The 20,950-nt window shown below is 35.6% G+C and overlaps 1 protein-coding gene across 1 annotated transcript in view; it reads left to right on the top strand.

Annotated features, from left to right (window-relative positions):
- The window catches only part of TRPC4 (transient receptor potential cation channel subfamily C member 4), a 225,919-nt gene that overhangs the window by 33,468 nt on the left and 171,501 nt on the right, over window positions 1–20,950 (top strand). The window contains 1 exon segment of the mRNA XM_027856922.1: window positions 17,124–17,528. Within this exon segment, the coding sequence (XP_027712723.1) occupies window positions 17,151–17,528 (378 nt within the window). The 5' untranslated portion in view covers window positions 17,124–17,150.

The following is a 20,950-nucleotide window of genomic DNA, read 5'->3' as shown; positions in this document are numbered from 1 at the left end:
AATAATTTCAAAATAATTTTCCTTCAAAATAATTTGAAGGAAAGGATGAAAAACTTATTAAACATTGATTCCACTTTCCCCTGGAGTCTGTATGTACTTGTGGGAAGAGTATGTCACAGACTTTTAAAGGAACATTTTGTGTTCCCTCTTAGAAATGTACCACTTTAGATAATACTCTTTTGAAAGTTAGTTAAGGCTGGCTAACTGAAGGACTCTCAACTGATACATTTGGAGGGAAACACAAATGTGGGACTTAAACTGATGTCATTAAAGGTAACCTTCACCTCCATGAAGTACTTCTTATACCCTGAGGAGCAGATGTAGCTAGCTAAGCTCTGGGGACAAAACTCATCATTGTGAATAAGTGTTGGGGTTAAGAACACTTCAGTGCTTTCATGGGTTATACATTCTAATTAGAATAAATAGAAAAAAAGAATTGTTAAAGACTGCAAAATGACAACATAGAACTAAAATGTTTGTCTTTAAATTTACGTGGAAAGCAATGAAAAATAAAATAGTTTTCTGGGTTTATTACAGAATGTTTTAGACTTATTACAGGAGAAGAAGCAAAGGTTAAGTAATATATATTATGTAGCAGATAACAAAAAATGTTCAATAAATGCTATCTAATGAATGCTATTTACATTGATTTTCTTCAGTGATTTTTTTTTTTACTTCTTTTACTATCTGGCCAATTCTGATTTTTAAGGAATTATTCTCTTTAGTATTTTTTGTGCCTCTTTTAGCAGTCTGTTAATTCTTTTTTTCATAATTTTCTTGCATTGCTCTCACTTCTTTTCCCAATTTTCCTCTACCATTCTTATTTGATTTTTAAAACCATTTTCTCTCTCTCTTTTTTTTTTAGTTCTTCTAGGAATTCTTGTTGGATTTGTGTCCAACCTGCATTTTTCACTGAGACTTTTCTTAGAGATGTTTTCAACTCATTGTTTTCTTCTGAGTTTGGTCTTGAGTTTTCCTTGAATATGATGCCTTGATGTATGCTCATCCTAGTCCAACTGCTCTTCTCCTCTTTGTTTTCCTTAATGACATTTCTATTTCATTATGTAGCATATCAGGGCCTATAATGTTACAGTCCAATTATGGCAGCCCTACTGTCATTGATGGAAAATATAGTTTGTCATTGAAATCTTCACAAATATTTTACATTTTTTGTTAGATCATTGTCCTTCCAGTTTCATCCTTCAGTACACATGCTGAATCAAATATTCATATCTAAAATTGAATGGGAACCTTAAAGGCCATCTTGTATAGGAGAAAACTGAATCACAAAGGCTAATTGACTTAAACAAGGTCACACAGTTCATAAGAAGCAGAGGTGATATTTCAACCAAGGCCCTATTGCTCAATAATAGGCCTCTTTTTTAATCTTTTTAAATTTTGTGAACTTATACCCACCCTTCCAAAAATTATTTCCATTCACAGAACAGCATAAAAAAGAGAATTCTATATGAAACCATAAACCACCATTTCTCAGTGCTTGCTTTTTAAAAAAAGTCTATAATAAATTCCAGATTTCAATTTCAAAGCTCTCGAACTTATTTGTAATCTTTTTTGAATTTCCTTCTGTTTTCTTCTTTACATTGAAAAAATATATCTCAAGGGGGCAGTGACTTGCTTGAGCTCTCCCCTAAACCCTTCCAAATACCTATAAAAATGGCTCTAAACAAATTCTAAAGCAGCAGAACCCACAAAAAGACAGAGTGAAACAAATTTCCAGCCAAAGACAGCCTGAATGGTTGATCAGAAAGGTATATCGCTCCGGGCAGGGAGAGGAGCGCAGCTCAGCCTAGGCGCGCAGGCTGCAGCAAGCCTGGAGCAGGCCTCAGAGGACTGAATGGTGGGCAGTGGTGGTGGTTTCCAGACTTCTCAGCCCACAAACACCAAAGACAACTTAGAAGGTCAATGGGAAAAGTCTGTGACTGCGGTGAGAGAAGAAGCTAGGTCTCAGCCACCATGAGGGCAGCAGCTGCCTCCTGAGCTTCCAGTCCACAGACTGAGGGGGAATCAAGTGTATGATCAGAGGGGGATTTCAGGGATCTCTTTTCCAGTGCTGAGGCAGGAATCTCTTGCTTAGCCCGTACTTGGATCTGAATCACAGTTCTTAGGGGCAGTCCTGGGGCAAGGAGGAGTGCTGGAGTGGTGGAGCTTGTTGTGGCTGTGGAGAGGAAACACCTCGCCCTTTATCATACCACCTTGGAAGAACTGAAAATTTACAAGTCCCTAGAAGTAGCTCTGAAAATAGCTGTACAAACCCCAAAGCTTGGGACAGTACATTCTCCACATTGGAAGCAGACTCTTACCTTAACAAAGAGTTTAAAACTCAAGTGATTGGCCAGGATCACGTGTAAGCAGCACAAAAACAGTCAGACTATATTATCTTACTTTGGTGACAAAGAAGATCAAAACATACAACCAGAAGAAGACAACAAAGTCAAAGCTCTTATATCCAAAGCCTCCAAGAAAAATATGAATCAGTCCCAGGTCTTGGAAGAGCTCAAAAGGGATTTTGAGAAGCAAGTAAGAGAAATAGAGGAAAAACTGGGAAGAGAAATGAGAGTGATGTAAGAAAATCATGAAAAACAAGTCAACAGGTTGCTAAAGGAGACCCAAAAAAATACTGAAGAAAATAACATCTTAAAAAATAGCCTAACCCAAATGCAAAAGAGGTCCAATAAGCCAATGAGGAGAATGCCCTAAAAAGCAAAATTGGTCAAATGGAAAAGGAAGTCCAAAAGATTACTTCCTTAAATACTTCCTTAAGTATTTATGGAGAAAATACTTCCTTAAAAATTAGAATAGAGCAATTGGAAGCTAGTGACTTTATGAGAAATCAAGACACTGTAAAACAAATCCAAAAGAATGAAAAATTAGAATACAATGTGAAATATCTCTCTCATTGGAAAAAACAACTGACTTGGAAAATAGATCCAGGAGAGAGAATTTAAAAATTATTGGACTATCTGAAAGCCATGATAAAAAAAAGAGCCCAGACATCATCTTTCAAGAAATTATCAAGGAAAACTGCCCTGATATTTTAAACCAGAGGGCAAAATAGAAATTGAAAGAATCCACCAATCTCCTCCTGAAAGAGATGCCCAAAGGAAAACTCCTAGGAATATTGTAGCCAAATTCCAGAGTTACTAGGTCAAGGAGAAAATATTACAAGCAACCAGAAAGAAACAATTCAAATGTTGTGGAAACACAATCAGGATAACACAAAATTTAGCAGCTTCTACATTAAGGGACCACAGGGCATGGAATATAATATTCCATAGGGCAAAGGAGATAGGATTACAACCAAGAATCACCTACCCAGCAAAACTGAGTATAATCCTTCAGGGAAAAAATGGTCATTCAGTGAAATAGAGGACTTTAAAGCATTCTTGATGAAAAGACCAGAGCTAAATAGAAAATTTGACTTTCAAATACAAGACTCAAGTGGAACATGAAGAGGTAAATAGGAAAGAGAAATCACAAGAGACTTATTAAGGTTGAACTGTTTACATTCCTGCATGGAAAGATGATATTTGTAACTCATAAGACCTTTCTCAGTATTAGGGTAGTTGGAGGGAAAGTATTATATGTGGGTGAGTTGAAGATGAAGGGGTCAAATCTGGAGAATAAAATTAAGGGGTGAGAGAGGATTATACTAGGAGAAAGAGAAAGGGAGAGGTAGAATAGGGCAAATTATCTCACCAAAAAAAAAAAAAACAGAAAAGTAAAGGCTCTTACAGTGGAGGGAAAACAGGGGAAGGTGAGAGGGAATGAGTGAATCTTATTCTCATAGGATTTGACTTAAGTAGGGAATAACTCACACACTCAATTGGGTGTGGAAATCTGTCTTACCCTACAGAAAAACAGGGGGGGAAGGGGACAAGAGCAGGGGGATGATAGAGAGGAGGGCAGATTGGAAAAGGGTGTAACCAGAAGCAAATAATTCTGAGGAGGGATAGGGTCAAAAGAAAGAATAGAATAAATAGGAGGGCAAGATAGCATTAAGGGAAATAGAATTAGTTTTTCACAGCATGTCTACTATGGAAGTATTTTGCATAACTGCACATGTATAACCTATATTAAGTTGCTTGCCTTTTCAATGAGGGTGGGTGGGGAGGGAGGAAGGGAGAAAATTTGGAACTCAAAGTTTTAAAAACACATGTTTAAAAAAAAGTTTTCATATGCAACTGGGAAATAAGAAATACAGGAAATGGGGTACAGAAATCTATCCTGCCATACAGGAAAATAGAAGGGGAAGGGGATAAGAGAAGGGGGGGAGAGATAGAAGGGAAGGCAGACTAGGGAAGGGGTATTCAGAATGCATTCCATCTTGGGGTGGGAGGAGGGGCGAGATGGGGTGAAAATTTAGAACTCAAAATCTTGTGGAAGTAAATGTTGAAAACTAAAAATGAATAAATTTATTAATAAAATTTACAAGTACTATAAAATACATCTCAGTAACCTTTTTGGGGATAACACTATTGTTAAAACACCTTCTTGTCCTCCTGTTCCCCCAATTAATGAAAAGAACAATAAAGCCTTAGAGCAAATTAGTGGGGTCAAGCAAAATTAAGTCACACAATATAGATGGCCAACAATATGTTTTTGCACCTTGTGTCCATCACCTCTCTGTCAGAAAGAAAATGACATACTTCCTCATACGTCCTCAAGAAACGTGGCTGGAGGAGAGGGTCCCAAACCACTGATTTCATTTACATATGGACCTCCCAATGAAGAATCTCTCAAAAATGTGGTCTTACAAAATTTTCTAGGGAACTGAAATGTCAAATGACTCGTTCAGGATCACCAGTCAGTATGTATCAGAGACAGGACTTGAACACACATCTTCCTTTCTCTGAGGTCAGCACTTTATTATGCTGCATCTCTTCATTTACACATAGTTGTCATTAATATTTCAAAAGAGTCACAGATATTAGTAAACTTTTTTTTCTTTTAAAGAATTATATTTGTTTTTGGAAAGTAAATGGTGAGGCATCCTAAGGGAGACATGTTTCTATATGTTCATCAGAACAAAGCTATTTTTCATACATATATTAAAATCATACAACCTTACTTGATAGACAGTATAATGGAGGCAACTTTGTTTGATGAAACTCTGATTTGATCAATTGAATCTTAAAGCAGGAAGACATATGCTCACCAAAGTTTTTATGTGTGCATGTGTGTATGAGAATTTATGAATTTGGTGTACCATCTGTATCAAATCAAGATTCTCCATAGAGAATGAGATTCTTTAGATGTCATACTGACTTTGCTTGCATCAATCTCCATAAAAATACTGTAGTTTCCTAAGATATTTAATCATTTAAAAGTTTGGTGTAATATCCACATGGAAAAAAATAGAATGATGAACAGTAATTCAAAAATAATTTAAAAAAACCTGCTGTCTTCTAAATTTCCCTAATTATATTAAAGTCACCACCCTCCTTAGACAGCACTTCTTAAACTGTTGGTTGCAACCCCATAGAGGGTGGTGAAAAATTTGGCAACAGTAAAAAGTTTCCAAACACACAATGATCAAAAATTAATTATAAATCAAATATGTGATGAATCCTAGGTGTTTCTGGCAGCACTTACCCTGTTGCATCACACAACTTTACTGCAGCTTGGTTCTGAACACAGAGCATGCCCACTTTGCACTGTGCATGCCCTCAGGCCATGCAATGCCAAGGAATGCTGCTAAAATGCAGAAAAGGGGTAGCAAGTGGAAAAAGTCCAAGAAGCCCTGACTTAGAGTATCCTGGTTCACAAATTCTGCATAATCCTGCACTCCTTTCTTTTCTTCACCCCAAATATTCAGTCAGTGGCCAAATCTTGCTGTTTTCATCTTCATTACATCTCTCAATCTCTCCTCTCCATTCACATAGCTACCAACTTAATGGAGGCACTCCTCACCTTTTGCCTACATTATTATAGGAGCTTTCTGATTGACATCCACCCCTAACTTTCCCATTCTAGCTCATGCTGCAAATTGTGACCAAAGTACTTTTCCTTAAGCAAAAAGCTGAATTCAATATTCAGCTATTCAATAAATTCAATTGGCTTCTTATTGCTCTAGGATAAACTATGAATTCCTGTCTTAAACTATGAAAGCACCATATGGCCTGGCCCCAACGTATGTTTCCAACTCCCATGGACATTATTCCACCTGCTATATTTTGAATTCTAGTAAAGATGACTTTATTTCCATTCCTCACACACACTACTTCATTTCCCATCTCTGTGACTTTGGATTTGATATTCCACAGAACTGAAAAGTACTCCCTCCTGATCTGATAGATTCTGAGCCACTCACTTACCAACTTCTGCATGAATACTTTCCTATTTCCTACCCTCCCCACTGCTAGCTGCCCCCCCCAATTCCTTAGTGTTTAACTGCTTTGTACATATTTGTATTTATTCATTTTATGTAAGGATGGAGTGAGTTGGCACCCCACTTCACTTAAAGTAAGAGATAACATACCTTCAGTGGGATGAGAACAAGTCTTAACCAACCAAGCACTAAAATTCTGTAGAACTAATGTGAAATGTCTTCAGAAGTGATGTTGGTGAAAAGTATGTTCGTATTTAGTGAGGAAATTAGCAATGACCTATGAGTCATCTAAAAAATGAAAGATTTGTACAGAACCCAATGTATTCTAGTATCTGACAGAGATTCAGATTCCAGAAAATATTGAAAGAGAATAAAATGTTCCACCTAAACCCCTCAAGGAGAGTTATTTGGGAGTGGGGGAGATGAGAGAAGGAAGGGAAGTATAGTGCCTATTTCTCTCCCATAGGTCACCTAAATGGCCACTTCCTGTTTTTCTTTATGGTTTTGCCCATAGGCATTTTAACATTGTTGTCCTCTTCCTGGTCTGCCATGTCACCATAATGACTTTTTATGGTCAGATTCTTTGTTGTTGTTGTTGTTGTTGTTGTTTTTTGCTCATCTTTTTTTGGGGGGGGGGGGGGAAGGGGTTTCCTTTCTTTTAAATTTGCTCTCTGCTCTGTCTCAGGCTTCTTGTATCAGTGGCTCCAGGTCCTGACTATTTACCTGGTGCTATGCTGATGTTGCCCTGAGGCCCACAGAAGATTCTCATGTCCAATGCTGTGTTGAGGGGGTAGGGTAAGGGATAGCTGGTGCTGCTGGAGGCTGTAGGTTTCTAGCAACTTACATGGTGCTGAGCTGGAGTCCTAGTGGTGGAGTCTGGTGTGTACTGAGTCCTTGTAGGGTTTTTTCTGCATTTCCTTGGGACTACGCTGAAGCATGTAGAGGTCTGGCTACTGGAGGGTGCTTGTTAGCCAGAGCCTATACTGAAGTATACATCTGAAGTGCCAGTTCCCCTGGCTGTGCTAAGGGGAACTGTGCACACAGCAGGCCCTGGTGTTGATGTTTCCCTGCTCCACCACACTGGGGCTCAGGATCTCCTGCTGGTTTGCTGAGGTAGGGCTTGTTATTGGCTTGCAGGAGGCTTCCTGTCCTGGAATGCATTCCCCTTTTACCCAAGTGAGACAGACCTTTCTTGCCCATCCTCTAAATCTCCTGGGCTAAAACATTGCTCCACCTCATCTTTCCACTGATTCTGCTGTTCCAGGATTTGTTCTAGGGCACTATTTTATGGTTGTTTGGAGGTGAATATGGGAGAGCTACAGAGATTTACTGCTTACTCTGCCACCTTGGCTCCTGGAAGTTGTCACATTGTAGATATAAGTAGACTGCAGCATATTACCAGTAAATACTTGGGCAGGAAAAGCGATGTAAAAATATTGTTGAAAAATTAGAATCAAAAAAGAAGGGCTATTAGCAAAAGTAAGTATTAACAAATGGATAGTCCATGTACTCCATTGGATCCTATAAAATATCAAGAGAGGGAGCATTTATGGGAGCACATGGATGTGAGACCAACAGGGTGACAAGGTGTGGATGGGTTGCAAATTGCAGCATTGGAGAGAGTACCCACATCACTGAGATCACACATCCATCAATGTATCAACATATTGAATCATATAGCTACAGAAACATTTCAGCAAATATATCATATCTATTGAACAAATGAATGAATGACCCCTATTCACATACCTTTCCTATGTTTATGTTCCTTTGTTAGCTAGAAACTTCTGTCCATATTTCCATTTCTAACGACTAATATATGCATCTTATTTATGGTTCTAGGTTTTCTGGCCACATTTATACCCATGATAAATGCTATGGGTTAAGGCAAGGATGGCAAGGATGATGCTTTTCTCCCATCCTCTTCACAAAGCATAACAATGCTGCAAGGGACCAGTTAGAGAGAAAATCTAACACACTGATGATAACAAGGATTGTACAAAACCTGTGAGAAGAAATATTGCTTTTCTAGGGCAACATATGTCTATTTTTATATGAAATGTCAATAAGAATTTTTATATGATAAGATATCAAGAATGTGTCATACATCATTTTATATGATAATATGTCAGTACTGAACAAACATTTATTAAGCATTCATTATGTGCCAGATAATGTGTTCTATAGCATAATAAGGAATTTAATTGTATAGGAACAGTGACAAATATCTGAAGCAGCAACATATAGTATATTGTAGTATTAGCAGGAGCATGTAACAGGCCCCTACTTGAGTACATTAGTGTAGCCCAATTAGCAAATAGCTACTATTTGAATAGAATTAAGAATTCTTAAAAATCAAGTTATATTTTCTTCAGTCATAATTCTTTTATTACCTAGCATAGGAAGATAAATTTAGAGTTGTAAGAGACCTTAGAGGCCATTGAGTCCAACTCTCTCATTTAGAGATAAGGAAACTGAGGAAATGGAGAGGTTAAGTGACTTGCGCCGGGTCACATAGCTAATAAATGTCTCAGGAGGGATTTGGACCCAAGTCTTTCTGACTCTAATTCCAATACTCTACTCACTACAGCATACTGCCTTAGATGTAAAGATCTGTTTGATCTGCCTATTGAAGCTACCATGTCTATGTGATTTTATTTTTCTTTTTAATACAGACACTTACTAAGGTCACTAGTAAGAGATTTAAGGAAAATTTCACCAAATTAGTATTACTTATCCTGAAAGGGGACAAAAAAGCAGCAACCTTCTAGTATTGCTTGTGCGCTCTCTCTCTCTCTCTCTCTCTGTCTCTCTCTCTCTTTCTCCCTCCCTCCACACACACACACACACACACACACATACACACACACACGATTGGTTATTCTATATTTTCAATATTGCCATAACAGATGAGAAGGGGCATAGCATTAGGTTAAATATAAGGGGACACATTTGACAGTAAAGATTATTAAATTTTCTCCTTGAAACTTTACCTCTTCCAGGATAGGGTAAGCAGAGTTATCTACTAAGGAAGAAGCACAGTATAGACCAAAATGAAGTAGTAGATTAAATAACATTACCTTTGTAACTTTTGACTCCACAAATATTTCCATAGCTGTCCAGTACCAAATATTCAAAAGAAAAATCAATAATTCAAGCACTCACACATTATTTTCTAGATAAGAAGTTTTTTATTTGTGTATGGTGTGTGTGTGTGTGTGTGTGTGTGTGTGTGTGTGTGTGTATGTTGTTTGTTTATGTTAGACTCCTCTGGCAATCTGGTGAACTCTGTGGACTACTTCTCAGAATACCTTCTTTGAATGAATATAATAAAATACATAATGTTACAAAGGAAAACAATTATCTTGAAACAGTTATCAGATTTTTTTTGTTTGTAAATTCATGGACCCCAGAATAATAACACTTGATCTAGATGATATGTTTGACAAAGATAAGTGACATGATGCTTGATTAAATCACTCAGTTTTTTTCTAAATGGTTGGTGTCTTATAGAGGAATCTTAAGAAGATCAGTGAATGCAGAAATAACTGTTTAATGTCCAAATCAACAATTTTTTTGATATGTAACTTTGGGCCAGTCAGTCACAGACTCTATTGTTATCAGTTTCGTATTTGTAAATTATGCATTTAATGTGGATGTGTCAACAGTTCATTTTCTTTTCCTACTTACACTTCAACACTTTTATCTCTCTTACTTTGTTGATATGAACAGTGCTTTCAGAAATTTATTTTATATCCTAGTCATAACTTCTACTTCTGTGTGATGAATCCACACTCTTCTTTTTTCTTTTAATTTTTAAATTATGGAATAAAGCAAGAATTTCTATAACATAGTACAATAAAAAAGATGATTGCATAAGAAACTGCATATCCACCATGCATAACTTACTATTCCTTCCAAATATATAACAAAGTTATCATGTAAAGTTTTTTTTTCTTCTTTCCCCCTGCATCCTGCCCTAGACATGGCTTCCATTATATACAAATAGGTATATATGTTCAAAATTATTTTATACATACTTTATTTATCAGTTCTTTCTCTTTATGTGTCCTTTATTTTTAATTTGTATATTTTATAATAGTCAAAATGACTTAGTCACTCAAAAGAATTCTTAATACAATATTGTTGTTACTGTATACAATGTTCTCTTGGCTCTGCTCACTTTGATCTTCACCATTTCATGTAAGTCTTATATGCCTTTCTAGGATCATTGATCTCATCATTTCCTATAGCACAGTAGAATTCTGTCACAACCATATACCATGACCTGTTCAGTTATTCCCTAATTGATGAGGATCCCTGAAATTTCCAGTTCTTTGCTACCACAAAGAGAGCTGCTATAAATATCTATTTACATTCAAAGTTATAATTACTATTTGTGAATTTCCTTCCATCTTATTTTTACTATTTTCTTTCTCAGCCTCTTTTTTACTCTATTCCTGTTATTTTATCTTCTCCCCCAAAGCCCCACTCCCCATCAACCCACCCTTCCATGAGTCCCCTCTACCCTCTCTCCCACTCTCCCAAATACCAATCTAAAAGTCCCTCTCCTACCCTGTCCCCTAGTTTTCTCACCTCTCTACATGTTCAGAAGGCTTCTACACCCTTCCATATGTATACATTGTTCCTTTTCAAACCAGATGACAGCAAGGTTAAAACATTACCAGCCCTCCACCCCCCACCTGTTTCCTCTGTATTAGTTCTTCCTTTCACACCCCATTTTTATAATTGCTCTCTTTTAGCTTTTTCCTACCCAATTTTGTTTTTTAGACTCACCCCATCATATACAACTCAGCCCCACCCTTTCTTTCAAACTACCTTAGTAATGATGACAATTTTAAGAAAACTGATAACATTTTCACAGATATAAGAAGTTAACAGTTTGACCTTTGTAAGTGCCTTATAATTAGTCTAATGTTTTCCTTACATTTCTTCTGGATCTTTTATATCAAATTTTCCATTGAATTCTGGTCTTTTTGTTACAAATATCTGAACATCTTTAAGTTTGTCAAATGTCCATTTTTTTTTCAATCAGGATTATACTTAACTTTGGTAGGTAAGTTATTCTTGGATGCAATCTCGGCTTGTTTGCTATTTGAAATATAATGTTCCAAGACCTACAGTATTTTAAGTAGAAGCTGCTAGGTCTTATGAAATTCTGATTGTATTTCTATGGTATTTAAATTCTTATTTTCTCCCTTGTCACTTACAATATTTTCTCCTTAACCTGTGAGTTTTGAGACTTGGCTATGACATTCCTGTAAGTTTTCCTCTTGGACCCTTCTACAAACCATCTATAGAGATTCTTAACCTGGGGTCTATGAGCTTGTCTTTTTTTATTTTTTCAAATATTTTTGATAATTGTCTTTTACCAGTTTGCCAAAGGGGTCACACAAACAGTTTGATTACCTCCGACATAAAGAACTTAGCCAAGGTTGTGCAACTCTTTTGAGTATTTTTTTGATTCCATTTATACAAGATAGGGGTGTCATCAGTTATCTCTTGTAATCTTTACAATGAAGGTCTACTTTTTCAGTCACAACTGCTTTCAGTGATGCTCTTGGATCCAAGCCATTGTTTGAAATATGTTGCATCCTGATAAAAATAATTCATTATTGTTGTTGTTAACGTTTATGTTTTTAAGATTTGCAAAGCACTTTACGTATACTCCCCCATTTTTCTACTCATAATAAACCTGTGAGATAGGTATTATTACTAAACCCATTTTACAGATGAGAAAGCTGAACCAAACAAAGCTTAAATATCTTGCCCAAGGTCACACAGTTCATGAGGTAGGATTAAATTCGGGGTCTTGTTGACTCCAAGTCCAGCAATCTGTCTCTGATGTTCATCCATTATCTTTGCATTCATTTCCCTCATTTAAAAATAAATCTTCCCAAATAGGGAAAATGTATTCTATCTTTTACATTAATTGTATCAACCATTAATTATCCTATTGATTATCAGACTTTTGTAGTTTCTACTATGTTTATTTATAAGGTGAAGCCCTTTTCTATCCCATCACATATAGGTAAAAGCAATTTTACATTACATTTATATGAAATAGAATTTCAGCCTTGCTCCTATTCCGTTAAAAGACAAACTGCCCTAAAACATAGTTCGTTGCAGCAATTCTGAAGGTGCATCCAACTGAGGTGCTAGTCAATTTCTCATAGAGAGAAAAGTTTAAAGAAAGCCCTAAATGCTGTATGGGTGGAATTGAATTTCTTGACCCCTTCTCCCTTCACAAAGTGTATCATAAGGCTGCCAACCTGAGGACGAGTCTTTTGTTTCCACTTTTCAGGTCAAGCTACAGAATGTACCAAATGGTTTATTTTCCCAAACTCTCCATCCTGTAGCATTTCTGCAATTGCTGATAAATGAAAGTCAATTTTGGAATCCAATCACCCTTATCAGAACTCTTCGCTATATATTTCTCAGGTTTAAAATCTTCAAATTTGATGTCCCCTTTTGCTAATTTCATTTTGAAGATCACTACAAGATTGCTATATAGCAGGAAGAGGTAAATGATGTAGGTAATGAATTAATTTTTTCATAAGCAACATGATAATCTATTATCAGTAGATATTTATTTTCCATATAATCCTAGCATTTCACCCTTAAAAAAAAAGCTTAAACCATATAGGGTTGTTGTATATGGTAATTGTGTGTTGTTAACATTTACATTCTTACTAGATGTTTTTGCCCAAATCTAGGAGAATAGAAAAAAAATTAGTATGAGGTTATCCAAAGTCTCTCTACATTTATTCTTTAATTACTAACTCTTGCCCTTTTATTTCCACTAATCCTTACCTCCATTAATGAGTGTTCTTAACTATACTCAGAGAAATAGGCATTGAAAGGTGAAGTGGAATGCCCAGCACCTTTGCATCATTTCCCGCATGACTGGGATGATGCGAAGTCCTATGGACTATCTTGCCATACATTCAAAAGCCTAGTTGACAGACATTACGAGGATGATGTGAAATCAGGCACAAAGAAGTAGCTTCCACTGGAGGTCTTTACTACAGGCATTCAAGGGAATGTTGCACAACCTCATGTTGAAGAGTTTTAGGAGAGATTATTATATTATAGTGGTTCAGACTAGGTAGCCTTTCCAACTATGAGATTCTTTGGTTTTTTTTTTTTTTTTTGTTTATGTCATTGCAAGATATATTTTGCTCCTTTACTTATTTTCTATGTATTTGTTGTTTTACCACTACTAAATCCCCTATATTAAAGCAAAGAAATTTTTGCTGTTATTCAGTCATTTTAGCTGTGTCCAACTCTCTATGATATCATTTGGGTTTTCTTGGCAAAGTTACTGGAGTGGTTTTCCATTTCCTTCTCCAACTCATTTTATAGATAAGGAAACTGAGGCAAACAGAGTTAAGCAACTTGCCTAGGGTCACACTGCTAGTAAAGGTCTGGAGCCAGATTTGAACTCAGGAAGATTCATCTTCTTGATTCCAACCCCAGTACTATATCCACTTCTCCACCTTGCTACCCCTAAGCTCAGAAGAAGAGCCATTTAAATACTTATTCATTTTTTATCACATAATGCTTCTTGTACCAATATCATCTCACGAATCCCAATAATCATATAAAGCAATCAAAATAACTTATTAAGCATCTAATATGGGCTGTGATTTTGGATACATACATGCATATGTATATGTGTGTATATACACACACAAGTTAGGATGTATGCCCTCAAGGAGTTGAAATTCTACTGCAGGGATACAACATGTTCATTGATAAGTAAATACAGTATACATACACACACACACACACACACACATACACACACACACATAAAATGAATACATGGAAATTTGGTCAGAGTTCACTGGGTGCATCAAGAAAGGTCCCTTGAAGAAAGCATTAATGGCTCCAAGACACGGCAAGACAGGGAGGAAGGAGATAGATTATCTGGCCTTATTCTCAACTCTAAGTATAGGAAGCTATTAAAGTCAGTCCTTTTCTTTATAATCCAATTTAGATGTCACTTCCTCCCTAAAGACTTCAATGCCTACTCCTATCCCCACTGGGGTAAAATGATTTCTTTCTTCTCTTCATTTTTCCAAACTGACCCTCTCATATCCTACCTTGTATGATATGTATTTTCATAAACATTAAAGTCTTTTCCTCTCCCCACCAGATAGAATTATGTTCATTGAGAACAGGAAACATATTTTACTCTTTTAGATTTGTATTCCCAGTGCCTAGCAGAATGACTTTCATATAGTAAGCACTTAATAATTTATTTGAATTCAGTAAGAAGTAGAGTATATGTAAATAGACTAAAATGGGAAAAAAATGAGGGGAGGAGCATTTTTACTTTATTATATAAAGCTCCTTATGCCAACCAACGTCAATGATTGACCACGAATGCAGGATTTATTTAATTAAGGAACGCTGAATTCAGTGATCAAAAGAGACAATATGCAGGATACATAAGCATTGCAGGAAGAGATAACATAAAAATTACAAGAAAGGGATAATTATCTTCAATATCACTGAACATTATTTCAACATCAGTTAATGTTATAACTGAAGATTTTATTTATGAAAAGCCCCACCTTAGGATAACACTACAGTGTTTAACTACGGAAAGTTCAAAACAACAAAAAATGAATGAAATGGGAACATTATCACCACAATTCAAAGTATCGCCTCTTACTTTATACACAGGTAATACTGTCTCTAATGCTGCTACTGCAAAAGAAATTAAAACATCCGTATTATTTCCAACATAATCATATAATTTAGTAATCTACACAGAATAATTCTGTGAATGCATTTTTCATATCATAGTGATTACATCACATCTTTAATACACTAATTTTGAAATTGTCAAACATTCAACGATGCACTCTCCTGGAATAAAGGGTGATAATTTTTAGTTTAATTCAATATCTCTGTGAACCTAGACAAGTTATGTAAACACTCTGTTTACTTTCCATGTAACCTGTGGACAATAATGCTTCTATGATCTACTTCATAAGAATATCCAGATAAAAGCTATAAAAATGTGAGTTATTATTAAAATGAGCCACCAGTTATCTTGCTTTAACAAAACAAAATTGAGATAGGAAAATATTTGAATAAAACACACCCTATACTGACCTATAAGAGTGGGGCTGTGGGTCAAAAACATTCTATCCCAGCCACGTGAAATGAGGCTTCACTGGAATTTTAGCATAATGCCATAACTGTGAGCTAGCTGATGGTGAAGAAAATCAGAACAAGAAAGTCCGAAGTAATAACAGGAAGCATCTGGCCTAAAAAAGTAAACAACAGTCAGTTTATCCAAAAGTTAAAAGGTAAAGGTAGAGTTCCAGAAGACATACAGCAACTGAGTTTCCAAGAAAACTTGATAAACAGGGCAGGGAGGAAAGATATAAAGCAAAAGTTGAGAGAGACTTGAGAAAAAATAACCCTTTGAGTGGCTCAAGGTCTACCACTGAGATATGTAGTAACACCAAAGTAGTGTTGGTAGGCCTTTCCCTTTCTTTTCTTCCTCATAAGCTATAGCTGCCACTGGCATGTAATGGATAATTCATATATAAGCCCACATGGTGGAGGAAAGTTGTCTCTTCATGATTATCACAATCTCATGTAGTTTCCTACGACTATCTTTCCTGTTACATTATCTTAAGATGATATCATCTGGGGGAATATTTTAATGGTCTATCACCTTAGCATTTTAAAATAATGCATTGAATAAAAATGTACCTACATTATGCTCAATGGTTCTGTACTTTGATGAATTCATCATAGTCCTGAAGTTAAAAAGATACATCAGGGGATGAAAGGGAAATTTGTCATAATTTACTCTCTATGGATTTAGTCCTTTGCTACCCACTCCCTTTCTTTGGGAAATGAGATTACTTCAATCTGCCTTGATAAATCATAGATACCTTGCTTTGCTTACTAAGAACATCAAGAACATCAATTTTGCATTTCCTGTCGTGAATTTACTTGAGAAAAAGAAAAAGTTATGACACTAGAAGTTTAAAGAATGATTAACTTCAAAGTTAGATACCATTAGGAAATGTAGCCAGGGCCAAAACAAATTGTGTCACCCAAATTGATTTTTATAGACTTTGGAAAATGATTTTTCAAAAGTGATGGTAATCTACAATTTCAAAAATGCCTTAAGAGGATAGAGATTTATCTCTTCTGAACTTTATAGCACTTCTGCACACAGTAGTTGTTTAATAAATTTATATTGAATTGGTTGACTTCATGGCCAAATTGATCATTCAGAAATCTCCCATGATACAATAGACTGTGATCTGGTTCAACTGAGGGATTACATTCCAAATGTAGATTCTGATTTTTGAGGAATTCTGCCAGCAAGTATACACATCCTCAGCTGTCTTATAATACATACATACAAATACATAGACCCGTCTTCTGTTTAATTATGCTACATGAGTCACTTCCATGTTACATTTCAAATAATTTGTCAGACATCAACCACTTTGCATGCCATTTGGATTATAGCTTTTAAATATACATTCCTAAATAGCTAAAAAAAATCAAATAGAGTGACAGTTACAATTCTAATTTGCAATTTCAGAAGGTGAAACATTAATGCATGTAATATTTGTTTTAAAAACAAAATTTTATTTGATGTTGGCATGAACAAAAAGCTTTAAATATGTCAAATAAGGTGTCTTGCAGTTTATAAGAGCCTTCTTACTAATTTTATGGTTTGTGTTGTGTGTTTCATGTGTGATTTCAGATTCAGAGAAATAACATGGCATAAAACATGGCTCAGTTCTACTACAAAAGAAATGTCAATGCTCCCTACAGAGATCGCATCCCTCTTCGGATTGTAAGAGCAGAATCTGAACTCTCACCATCGGAGAAAGCCTATTTGAATGCTGTGGAGAAGGGGGATTATGCCAGTGTCAAGAAATCCCTGGAAGAGGCAGAAATTTATTTTAAAATTAATATCAATTGCATTGATCCCCTTGGAAGGACTGCTCTTCTCATTGCAATTGAAAATGAGAACCTAGAGCTTATTGAATTGCTCTTAAGTTTTAATGTGTATGTTGGAGATGCTCTATTACATGCCATAAGAAAGGAAGTTGTGGGGGCTGTGGAGCTGCTATTAAACCACAAGAAACCTAGTGGAGAGAAACAGGTATGTGCAGAATTACCACCATTAATCATGAGTCTTCCAAATGAGATTCTGCGGGTGTTAAAGTACCTAATGATCTTAAGGACTATAATGAACCAGCCATGAGCTGTTAGACATGAAAATGCTTGTACATGTACTTTGATAGAAGCTATCTACCACTTCCTCTTCCTTTACATCTGTCTCAAATGATGAGGTGGCCTTTCCTCTTACCAAAGCTAACCCCTCTACCTGCTGAAGTGATCCTATTCCTTCCTGTCTTTTTCACCAGATTGTTCCTTCTGTCGCAGTCACTCTTTTACTTATTTTTAATCTTTCCCTCTCTACTGGCTTTTTTTTTCCTACTGCCTATAATCATGCTCATTTCTCCCCTATCCTGAAAAATATCTTCACTTGACCCTGCCATCCCACTAACCATCATCCTATATCTCTTCTGCTCTTTGTGGATAAACTCCTTGAAAAGGCCATCTATAATATGCAGCTTCACTTTTTATCCTCTCACTCTCTTCTTAACTCCTTATAATCTGACTTCTAACCAAAATTCTGACTGATCTGGCATTGTACCAAAATTGTTCTCTACCAAGTTATCAATGATTTCTTAGTTATTAAAATATATTTTTTAAAAGTTCATGTATCACAAGTTAAGAACCCTTAAGTCTAGACTATGCTAATTTAATTTTTTTTTGTTTTAGGATTACTCATATATAATAAGGACTACTAAAAGCTGGTTTGAGTGAATTAGGGGATATTTAGGCCACTTTTGCCACAGACTCCTTTTCCCCATTCAAGATGAGCAATGTCATTTAGAACTATATCTCAGGCATACACTTATGTAGGACTTAAGACTTTCAATTTCTTTCCTATCAGCAAAACAAAAATAGAAATTATTTTCCCAGTGGTGGTGATAAAATCATTGAACATTTGCTTATGCTATGGTTAACAGATGTCATTGGCTGTCATGCAATAACGAGAAACTTCAGGACAATGACCAATATTCCAGAGAGAAGAGGAACATTAAACTTAATTTTAATACTTACTATTAATATAATATATTGTCTCCATTTTCCAAAGGATGTTCACCTATGGATTTCCATAATTCTTATAAATGGCTTGTTTCTCTCAATCAGGCCAACATCATTTGTGTTTGCTATGGTAATTGGGCATCTGGGAAAGATATTCGCTATTATGAGAGCTTGCCTTGGAAGAAGTTCATCTACTGAGCTAAATTCTGTTCTCAGAAATAAGTGCTGGCACCTTGGAGGCATTTCGTCTGAATCCCTATAATTAATCAAAGACACTAAAGGTTTGGATCTGTCAGGAATCTGAAAGATTCCAGACCATATGTGTATCTGGTAAATTTCTTTCATGTCTTGCCTGTTGGCCAAACATTCCTTTTCTATTTGTACATTCCTAGTTTCCACTTAAATGAAGGTAGAAGAGGGGAGAGTAGCATGTCTTTTTAGTTAACTTTGTAATCCTGAAACAATGATTCACATACTTCACAGTTTTTGGTATACTGGTAGGGGAATGGTAATGTGACAATATGAGATGTTTTTGGTATAACACGCACCATGTTTCCCCAAGTTTTAGGGATGCCCAGTAGAGTTTAACAGCTCATCTGTTCATAACAGCTTAAATGAGATTCTTGTGCTTTTTGTGTGTTATGGACCCTTCTGGCAGTTTGGTGAAGCTTATGGACAGACCTCTTTTCAAAATAATTCTTTGAAATGAATCAAATAAAATATAGAGGATAGCAAAGGGAAGTAATTCTATCAAAATGCAGTTATTAAAATATATTTTTTAAAAATTATGTGCCCATATAAATCTATCCATGGATCCCTTGGGCATGGACCCTATATATTATTAATAACCCCTTCCATAAGTACCCTATATAGTGGGTGTGACATGCTATTCGGTGATTATTTTTGGTCATATACGTAACAGATATTATGTTTTGGGATGTCAAGCTCTATTGTCCTGATGTCTTCAGTAGTTAATTCATTTATTCCAAAAGAAAACCAATACTTCCCCCCAAAAAATGTTTTAATAGCAAGTATTCCGTAACACATAGGATCCTTTTATAATAATTTCAAGTGATTCTACTTCATGTCATTATAACTAAAAATGTCATTCAAGTCTACCTTTTGAAGCCCCAAAAAGCATTTCCTTTTGTTGTAATATTTCATGGAACCTGCTGATGCCAGTAGATAAAGACTGAAAGCAGTAACTGACAAACCAGGAAAAAAACATTGTCTAAGAAGCCTTCAAAGAAGTAACATAATTCCGAGATTTAAAAAACAAAACAAACAAAACAAAAAACAATCCATGATAAGGTCTGTTCCCTAGAAAGAAATTGTACTTCTCTAGGAAGATACCTAACAGAACTGTTTTACAAAATTATCACAAGTCAAGTTCCACCATCTTTTTCTTCCCTTATATTTTTACTCTTCTTTGAGAGAGAAAAATCTACTATTCTGAAATCTGTCATTTATTTTTGCAAATAATGTATCAGGACATCTCTGTTTTGTATGAATAGGAGATGGTGCTACTCCTCCTTTAGGATTATTGTCATTAGTTTTGAATTTGGGACATTATAAATATTCCAACATTTAGTTTCCTATGTCAACTTTACTAAATTATTGTTAATTATTCAGTTCAAAATTCACTTAAGACTCATCTGAAACCTCTTTTACAGTGTGTATTAAACCCTTCTTTTTAACTGCAATTATATCTAGAAAATGTTTTATTTTGCATGGTAATTGAATAATATTATTTAAATTATACATCAACTTTCAGGAAGTTCAGTAATCCATCACAGGTCAGTTTATTGACCCCTTAAGGGTTCCTTGTTATTTCATTGTAAGTGACTAAATTAGTATTTCATATTTCTTGTATAGTAATTCCTCAAGAGTTTTGTCCAGTGTCTTTCATATAGTGGGAGCACAATTTACGTTTATTAAATGAATGAATCCCTTTTTGGTTGGATTTAATGACACTGTGTAATTAGTTGGATTATAACAAGATTTACATCCTTTCCTGGAACTGCTTCTACCCAGGTAGGAAGTTATATTATCTTTCTGTGAACCTTTCTACTGATTCTTTTCTTACTGGTAATATTGAGGGTGACTCAGACTTATTGGCATCAATTGGTGAGTTACCTGCCTTTCAGTTTTTTTCTATGTAATCGATTTTATTCATGTCCTTTGAGATCACATCCAATTTTCATCGTAGCTGATTCAGAGTCTCATAAGAGGTAGGAGTTGTTTCTTAAAGTATTCATGTGGGGTATATGCTAAGTCACAGAGTATCTATACAGAGTACTTTGTATTGGGTTATAAATATTGTAATAAAATTGTTTGACAGGGTAACTTAAATAACCTGTCTTTACAGGGCACTTAGCAGTGTTTTATAGGAAGGAGAGTTCACCT

The sequence above is a fragment of the Vombatus ursinus genome, unplaced genomic scaffold (genome assembly GCF_900497805.2).
Source record: "Vombatus ursinus unplaced genomic scaffold, bare-nosed wombat genome assembly UNPS02011700.1, whole genome shotgun sequence".
NCBI classification, from domain to species: Eukaryota; Metazoa; Chordata; class Mammalia; order Diprotodontia; family Vombatidae; genus Vombatus; species Vombatus ursinus.
This window is presented reverse-complemented; position numbering and strand designations above follow the sequence as displayed.